Genomic DNA, 9,196 nt, shown 5'->3' on the forward strand with positions numbered 1-9,196 from the left:
AATTCTAATGATATGTTCATCAAAAGTCAAAGTGAGAAAACTTTAAGTCAACCATCTTTCCCTTATTGATTTTACATCAAATTCTTATTTTTGTTGCAATTGTCTATTTAAATCATAGTTAATTCTAGTTTGTTTCAAGTATTTTGAAAACATCAAAACCCCCATTTTTAATTTATTGTCATATTCCAAGTATTTTACAAAGAGATTTTTCATAGAGTTATCAAATTGAACCAATCTCCGTGGATTCAATCCCTTTACCACTATACACTATTTTAGTGTGTAATATTTAGGGTTATTATTTGTGTTGGCCTCGACAACCACCACATTCAGTTTTATTTTTGATTCATAGAACTTGGAACTTGGAAGGTGTTTGCTCTTATGAATGTATTTGTTTTATCTTGGTGTATTCTAATCAAATTAGGACTTAGATATGACAATGTTTTGCTTATTATAAATATGTCATCCCAAATGAAAAATGGTAAATCATAAAGGAATTATTATAAAAAAATGTTGTTTGAGGGTAATATAGTCATTTTGTGTGGTCAATCAGAAGCAAAATCAAACAACAAGTTTCAATTAGAAGTTAACTTGATCAGAACTTCTAACCCAATCAGCTTCTAATCCAGTCAGATCTAACCCAATTAGCAACTATCAAACGACCCCTAAGTCATGTTATAGAAACCGATCCAACCGAATTGTAATTGGATCGGACCTCCCTCCCTCCTTTGACATCCTGGCTAGCGGGTGTTATTGATGATGAAGATGATGGTTCAATGAACAAAACAAACTTGCAGATTTAACCCAAATTTAGCAAAACTCATATTTGTTCTTCATCTTAGTAAAATCCACAAGATTTGATGAAATGATTTATATTGATATACAACTTGAGGAAAAGCTTAAGCTCTACGGGAAGGACCAAACATTACATTAGTTCTTGACTTTTTAATCAACCGATGCTAGTTGGTATATGTCTGTGTTGGGTCTCGGTGCGTCTGTAATAAAGGGTCCAACTAGGGGTACTTTTGTCATTACCTAGTTGAGTCAGTGCCAAGGGGTTTGTATAGTTTGTTGGAGCAGTTAGCTAATTATTTTGTAAAGTGACTTTCACCCTCAATTCTCAAATGGCAGAATTCATGTAATCATTCGCTTCTAAACATTCAATTGAAGGAGGACATTCTAATTCTTCTAATCTACTTCAATTGTATGAGAACATAGCAGAACTATCATGCTTCAATTGCACTTTGCCCTGCTATAAAATTCAAACAAGGGAAATTGAAACACAAAGGTCTGCTCAAATCAGCTCTCTAAGAATGAACAAATCTACAAAAACTGAAATCATGACTCAGAAAATTAAGTAATTAACAAAAAAAAGAAAAAATGGTTCCTTACAAGAAAAACCTAAAAAGGACAATAAAGCTTTAGTCTTTGCTCTCTTTCTCTTCTATACTTGACCTACTGAGTACAAATACACCAACTACAATGAGAAGGGCACCTGCAAACCACTGTATCAGACATGGAACTAATGAGATTGCCAATGAAATATCAAACACTTTCATGATATGAAGATAATTTACAATCTCATGCATGCTCTTACCAAAATATAACACCAATAGAATATTACAAGAAATACATTCTCAATTCTCAATTTGGAAAGAAACATGCAAATATGCAAAAAGCTAATTCATCCCTTTCATGAAGATTGTAATGTATAATTTGACACATAGTGGAAGTAAATAAAAATCTTGCTATTTATCAACTATTATCTGCAACACCCTTACTAAAAAGGACTTGTGGAACCAAATCAATACAAACAGATTGTCTATAATGATAATAACCTGTGAAGAAAGTTTACAATCTTCAATAGCTAAAATTAACCCAATGTGGATAGATAATAGATGTACCTTGAGTGATATTGGTTCCTGAAAGAGGAAAAACCCAGCTAAACCAGAAGACAGAAAGTTGGATGCAAAGTTGGTGACAGTTGCTTGAAGAGATGAGAGAGCTTTCAAGCTATTCACATAGCATCCCCACATCACTACATTGAAAAATATAACCATGGCATACCTAAAAAGCTGTTGAAGAATAAAACCTTTCTATTAACTGTGCAAGAAGTATCAAAGTAGCACATAATCATACTTAAGATTCTCTAATCAGATTGGATGTTTTAATGGATTCATCAATGACGATGGAGACAAAAATACAAGTGATCGAAATTTACAAGACACGAGCAAATCGACAAATTACTGCTCTGTTCTTCAAAGTGTACTTCTGAATTAACTAGGATTCAAATAGCAAACTTTTATTTCTGAATGTCTATATGGGAAATAGTGGAACGAACAATCGGATAAATTAAACATGAATACAAATCAGAACACCGTCAACAATGAAATAATCTATGTAAGAATTGATTAACTCGAATTCTGATTGATCGACGGTGACGAGTTAAGAGGTTTTAGGGTTCGGATCAAGTATGTGATGAGGTGTTTAGGACAGTAAAACAGAAAGCGAGATACAAATGAGAAGGGGGATATAGCTACCTGTGGGCCAATGAACTTGGCAGAAATGGCAGCAAAAGCGGCATTAAGTCCAGCTGAAACCGCCCATCCATAGCCTTTGTTCTTGCTAAGATTCATTGCTACTGAAACTTGTTAACGATATAACAAAACATACGACAATAGTTGGCTATTTACTTACAAGGGCTGAAGGGTTCCAAGTCTCACATAGGCTAAAGACATTAAATACACAGTCTCACATAGGTTAAAGATATAGGGGGTGTTTGGGAAAAAATTTCAATGTTAAAAGTTTTTTTTTTGCCTAGTGATTTAAAAAGTGTTTGTATTTGCTTTTAAAGTAAAAATTAATTTTTCAAGTTAAAAAATCTCAAAAATCACAAAAAGAAAGGATTTTGTGATTTTTGAACCACTTTCTTTTCATTCTATACAAAAAGTCATTTTAAAAGATCCTTTTCAATACCCAAACATCTTTTGTATCTTTTCTAACTTTTTGAAAAAGTTAAAAGTTAGAAGTTTTAAAAGTCATCCCAAACAATCTCGTAGTGGATTAGATTATCGTTCCTGGAAAAAAAAATTAACTATATATTTAGTTTCACATAGGTTAAAGACATAGTTGATTTGATTATGAAAAAAAATGACTATATATTTAGATTTATTTTATTTTATTTTTGAACAAGAGATCTAATCTAATCTTAAAGTACTAAGGATTTTACATATATCTCATACAATATAATACTTTAACTTTCAACCTTAAAATCATGTTTGATGCTTAGAATTAAAGGTAGAGAAATGGAATATTTTCCATTTTTCTTGTTCCGTAAGGCTGTCGGGTATGAGGGTGATTTCAAGTGTGGAATCCGACGTTGAATGGTTAATTTATGTGAGAACATCATCTTGCTCTTTCGTAGTCGTTTTGTGGAGTGGCTGACTTCATGGATCTTCATGGAGGCTCTCTCCCCCCTCCTATGTATCTCCCTCTTTCTCCGTATGGACATTGTCCCTTTAGATTGTAATGGTGTTGTGAACAAATGTGGCACATTCTTCAGACATGATGATACACACAACCTAAATAGTAAAAAATAAGAGAAATATAATTTCATTTCCACCATTTTATTTCTCTTTTTTTTTTAAATAAAGGAACGGGGAGAAAAAAGAAATATTGAGCCCTCGACCAAAAAAAAAAAAAAAAGAGAATTGGATTTACATTTTTAGGTCTTCGGTTTGAAACTGGGTGTGCTCCTTATTTTTCGTCTATGATTTTCTTCGTCAATCAATATCTTCACAACTACTTCTAGATTTCACAGGTACAACTTCATTGATTTCAAAACATCTTTTCTATCCGTTAAGATATGACTTGATTTTTATTTGTTCATCGAATTATGATTGGTTGGTTTATGTTTGATTTGGAAATTATTGGATGTTGATTATTTGGTGTTTGTTGAAGCGATTAATTGAATTTATGGAAGCTTTCGTGTTTGATATTGGAAGGAATTTGAAAGTTAAAATTGGCATTCTAAAAGATATGGAAGCAATGTCAAGATTAATCAGTCAAATAAAGAAAGCCAAAATTAGAATTTCATATGCTTGAATTCATGGCCTGATGTTTTGATGAAGATTGATTCTTAATGCAGTGGTTCTTGTGATCAAGAATTAAAAGAGTTCATTGGTTTAGGATTTGTGAAGCCTTAGTCAAAGCTGATAATATAATTGATACTGTCAATATGATTTCACTTTTGATAATATAATTGATACTGTCAATATGATTTCACTTTTGATAAAAAAGAAATACAAGTTGGTGGTATTAAATCCAAATGGTGAATTGATTCAAAGAGGTTGAAATTTATATTGCAAATGAGTTAGTGATTCTTGAAATCAAAATTGCTATGGTTCGTGAATCATTGAGTCAAACAATTTATGATTCCAATTATATAAAAATCCCCATGGTGAATTGATTCAAAATTGACTATATATTTAGATGTGTTTGTCTTTTATAAAAATAAAAACATAATTGTTAAATTAAAAATTATAAACATAAAAAATACATAATTTGACAAACTAAGATGTATATCACGATCATATTATTATATAAAAAATTATTGTTTCGAAAGAAATAAACAGTTGGATGGAATAGGGTTTATATAGGAGATCTGAATACCCCTTGGATAATGTTAAACACTTTTCAAATTGATATTTCTATCATATGCATGTGTTGTAAGAAATTCAACTTATGATAGTCCAAGAGGACACTTACGAATCAAGTTGCTAGAACGACTATGTGTTTGTTTGAAGAAAAAAAAGCTAATAGTTTTCGTGTCACTCTTCTGAAAGATAAGAGTTGTGTATATAATAAACGAGATTAGGGTTGGCCATCATGGGATGATTTGGAAGCAAGCATGGGAAATCCATATTTTAATGAGGATTTAGGGTTTCCAAAATTAACGAAATTCATTAGTTTTATCACAATCATCCTCAAAATTTTGAATTTATCACTACGGTATCATATGTAAAATTCGAAGACCTTTTGGGCGCTGCCCCTATACCCTGCCAAAGGGACACTGCCCCTTTGGAAACCCCAGGCCCAGGGGCGTTGCCCCCGGACCCCCGACTTGTCGTTGAATCGACTTCTAATTGAATCTTATACATATGTGTGCTTTGTACAACCTTTTACATATATTATAGTACAAATTATGAAGCCCCTTAGCTCACATGTTAGTTTCAGTTATATAAAATGACATGGTAACACTAAAATCACCAACATAAAATAGGTAAAAAAACTATTTTCATTTATTGTTTAATGCAACCAAACAAGAGAAATAATTATCATGACATTTCTCTAGTAAATTGTCTATTGTACCAAATAGTGTGATCAATTACTTTTTCTCAACTTAATTATCTTTATCTACATTTCTATTATCTATTGTAATTCTCTTCCTCTGTACCAAACGTGCTAAGGAGTGAAGAGCAACGTTTCATATCGATGTGCAAAAAGTTAAACATATAAACGTTTTAAAACAAAATGGAAACAAACTTTTTGGGTAAAAGAAGAACAACTTGAACGATTTTGTGTTAGTATGCAAAAGGAATTAGTGAAGACCTTTCTCATAAACTTGTGGATATACTCACTAGACAACATAAGAGGCTCCAAGCAAAAAAAAAAAAAACACTAGTATAGTAAGTGCGAATGGTGAATAATAATTTTTTGATACTCAACAGGTTAAACTCTACCGGATTTTTGATGTAATTTGAGTCCGAAATTGTATGAAGATTGTAGTTGTATTTTTTGTAATAAAATATGTTCTGCAATGGTTATGGTTATATGATTTAAGTTATGTTTTATTACAATACGATCTATCATGCTAAGTGTTTCAAAATGCAAAGATTTATTGTGTTTGTGATTTCTTTGAGCAAAAAATTTTTTACTCATGAAATTTATTGTATGTTTTATCATATTTTTATGGTTGGTTATAACTTATAAGTAATAACACAATTACACGTCTTGTTCGTTATGCTCGAGCAAGTAAAATATTTCAAAAAGAAAATTGATTTTGAATACATATGATGATATTATTTGAAATTATTTTTTTTAGTTAATTAATTAATTTATAATTATTTTTTTGAAAACAGTACCGTCTTTAAAAGGTCAAAAAGAGAAGAGAGCTGGTAGAGAGATAAAATCAACAAGTTAAGTAACACGTGACATTTCAATTGAACGATACCTCCTTACGCTCGGAATCGTTCCATCAACGATAACATGATCGACCCACTGTTTTTTTCAGTCTCTTCCGTCCACTTAAAGAGATACATGCTACCTTTATTTAAGGGTGTGTTCGACAAAATTAATTAGTAGCGGGTGGCTTGTAGCGTTTTGTTAAACGTTACATGATGTACCATTTGAATTTGAACCGTTTTGTTTAAACTAAACGCTAGAAGCTTATAGTGACAAACAAAGCTTGATCGTTTTGTCAAATGCTAAAAACTAGAAACTCTCAAACGCTCTGTACCGAACACGCCCTAAATCAAGTTACTATTCAACAATTAGCTATCTAAAAAAAAAGTTAGTATTCAACTAGACATAAAAAAATACAATTAATTATGAAATTTTAGAAAATATGTAAAAAAAAATAAACAATAAAAAATGGCCATGAACGACGGAGATGGGTTAAGTCGAGGAAAGAGTTGGCCGAGTTCAACTCGGGGATCCACTACACACACAAGAAACACAAATAAACCGAGTCAAACAAACACAACAACACGATCCGAGTCAATTTTTTGTAACCAATCAAAATCGTCCATCATAATATCGACCAACCGGAGATAAGTAGATGGATCCCCGATTTCTCTCACTAAATCCACGTTTTACCGTGTATATATATACCCACGTATCCATAACTAACCGAGCTTTTTTCCCCAATCCAAAACCCTATTCCCAAATCAAGCAACTCTCCTATTTCGGTAAAATCATTCTTCCTGCCCATCAAAAACCACAATTAACTGTTTCAGATTGTTGTTTTCTCGCTCTAATTCTTGATTTCTTTTTGCCTATTTTCAGGTTTTTCTTGTAATTTGAATCGCAATGGCTCGTACAAAGCAGACTGCTCGTAAGTCCACCGGAGGAAAGGCTCCCAGGAAGCAACTTGCTACCAAGGTATGCGACGTTTAATTCTATGCCTAAATTGGTGAGGAATTTGTCGATCTCCGTTTCGATTTTGTGTTAGTTCGGTAATTTCTTTCACATGCTAGTGGATTATTAATCCTCGCGACATTCGCACAGGCTGCCAGGAAATCAGCTCCGACAACCGGAGGAGTGAAGAAGCCCCATCGTTACCGTCCCGGAACTGTTGCTCTACGGTGAGTCTTATACTTTCTCTCAAACTATTGTTCTGAAATTTACTAACTCTTCATCATCAATTCAATAGGATTAACATAATTTCACACTATAGTTCGATTAAGTATTTTATATTAGTCCTCATCTACGATCGATCATGCCTAAGTTTTGCTTACGATATCTATTTGAACTTGCAGTGAGATTCGTAAGTACCAGAAAAGTACTGAGCTGCTGATCCGCAAATTGCCATTCCAGAGGCTTGTTCGTGAAATCGCTCAAGATTTCAAGGTGTGTTTACTGCGTTTATGCAATTTCAACAGCTATTTCTCTACAGTATGTAATTATCAGTGGTTGTTTTGTTACAGACTGACTTGAGGTTCCAGAGCCACGCTGTGTTGGCCCTTCAGGAGGCAGCAGAGGCTTACCTGGTTGGTCTGTTTGAGGATACCAACTTGTGTGCCATTCACGCTAAAAGGGTTACAATCATGCCCAAGGACATCCAGTTGGCTAGGCGTATCCGTGGTGAGCGTGCTTAGATTCTGTTGTTAGCATGCCTAATTGTTCTTCTTCGTCTTTTACTTTTAGTTGTTTTTGTCGTAATGGGACAAGTTGAATTTGATGTTTCTGTCTTGGATTGTAAATTCTCTACAACTGATTAAAGTTGATGTCAATGGTATAATATGTTCCTATTTGATTTTGTTTGAATTGTGTTCTTGTTGGTGAACAGTAGATGTTTGTGGTTGTTTTTCATGCATTCATTCATATTATTCACGATATGATATAGTTTCTGATTGTTTTTCGAGTGATGCCTCCATTGATTGCTGTGAGCTTGTACTTGTTTCACTGTGTCTGCCAAGCATATTTTTAATTTAAATGAATGACCAACATGACATCTTTAATGAGATTCATTCACCTTCATTCGGGGATGTTAGACCAGGATTAGAGAAAAAGAAATTATATGTTTATAATTTGCTTCTTAAAGGAATTATATGTTTACGATTTGCTTCTTAGATGATTTCGTTACGTCTCATGGAATTGTGACTTCCGTTGATAATTCTAATGATATCCACCATTGGAATGGAATGACATGATTTATAAGACAAGTAATTTACATAAATGTTTTAATCCAATCAAATGAAAGTAATGGATGTTGAAATATAAGTGTTCGTAAATTTTAAAAAGGAATAAATAGTGATATGAGTTCATAATCACCGTGGATGCAAGTCTAATGGTAGGATTGGAGTTACGTAATAAGAAATGAAATTATGAAAAGATATTTTGAAGTTGAATATATTAGATGTTTAAATCATGTGTAGAATGATCATTGTTTATCATTAAGCTATTATTCTTAGTCGGATGCGCTATTATTTACAAACATATTTAAGCTTAGACAAATTAGACAATTCAGAATAATAAAATTTGTTGACCGAAATGTTGTATTCATCTAATCTCCTAAACTCCGTCAAATTGTCACAAATAGCGAATCATAAACTAAAGTTGAAAGTAGGTGCTATGATATGTAGTTGAAAATAATGTTGGGTCTTGAATGTTAATGACAAGGATTCTTTTTAACTCCATTTGAAAAACGAATGCCATTTAAATTTATTAGTGTGTTTGCCAATCACAATCAATAAAAGCCAATGTCAATTACTTTCAAGAGCATGGTTATTATTGTGAAGACTATGTTGATCCACAAACAACTTTATGTTGTCTAGTCTAGAGTAACAAGCAAAGTGTGAATAAATGTGGCAATCATTTATGAATAAGACAACTTATCAAACACAACGTGTAAATGTTGTCTAGAAGGAACAACTTCAAAATTTATATATACTACACTGGTTATCATATTAGTATGATT

At 32.6% G+C, this 9,196-nt stretch overlaps 2 protein-coding genes across 3 annotated transcripts; one reads left to right on the forward strand and one right to left on the reverse strand.

Annotated features, from left to right (window-relative positions):
* Positions 1-1,122: 1,122 nt before the first annotated feature.
* LOC145010003 (cell growth defect protein) lies at positions 1,123-2,719 on the reverse strand. 2 transcript variants are annotated; one of them, XM_078968657.1, is made up of 3 exons: positions 2,538-2,719; positions 1,902-2,072; positions 1,123-1,492 (listed from the first exon to the last, which is right to left on the reverse strand). In XM_078968657.1, the coding sequence occupies exons 1-3, from the start codon at positions 2,631-2,633 to the stop codon at positions 1,475-1,477; spliced, it is 285 nt and encodes a 94-aa protein (XP_078824783.1). In that variant the 5' UTR covers positions 2,634-2,719; the 3' UTR covers positions 1,123-1,474. The 2 variants fall into 2 exon arrangements, with proteins under 2 accessions (XP_078824783.1, XP_078824749.1); XM_078968623.1 differs by having other exon boundaries at positions 1,123-1,502.
* Positions 2,720-6,848: 4,129 nt separating this feature from the next.
* Positions 6,849-8,043, forward strand: LOC145009928 (histone H3.3). Its single transcript, XM_078968561.1, has 5 exons — positions 6,849-6,965; positions 7,063-7,158; positions 7,285-7,361; positions 7,536-7,626; positions 7,704-8,043. Exons 2-5 carry the CDS (start codon positions 7,087-7,089, stop codon positions 7,872-7,874), a joined length of 411 nt encoding a protein of 136 aa, XP_078824687.1. The 5' UTR covers positions 6,849-6,965; positions 7,063-7,086; the 3' UTR covers positions 7,875-8,043.
* Positions 8,044-9,196: the final 1,153 nt, after the last annotated feature.

This window comes from Lactuca saligna, chromosome 1, assembly GCF_052625555.1.
Source record: "Lactuca saligna cultivar CGN05327 chromosome 1, ASM5262555v1, whole genome shotgun sequence".
Classification (NCBI taxonomy): Eukaryota; Viridiplantae; Streptophyta; class Magnoliopsida; order Asterales; family Asteraceae; genus Lactuca; species Lactuca saligna.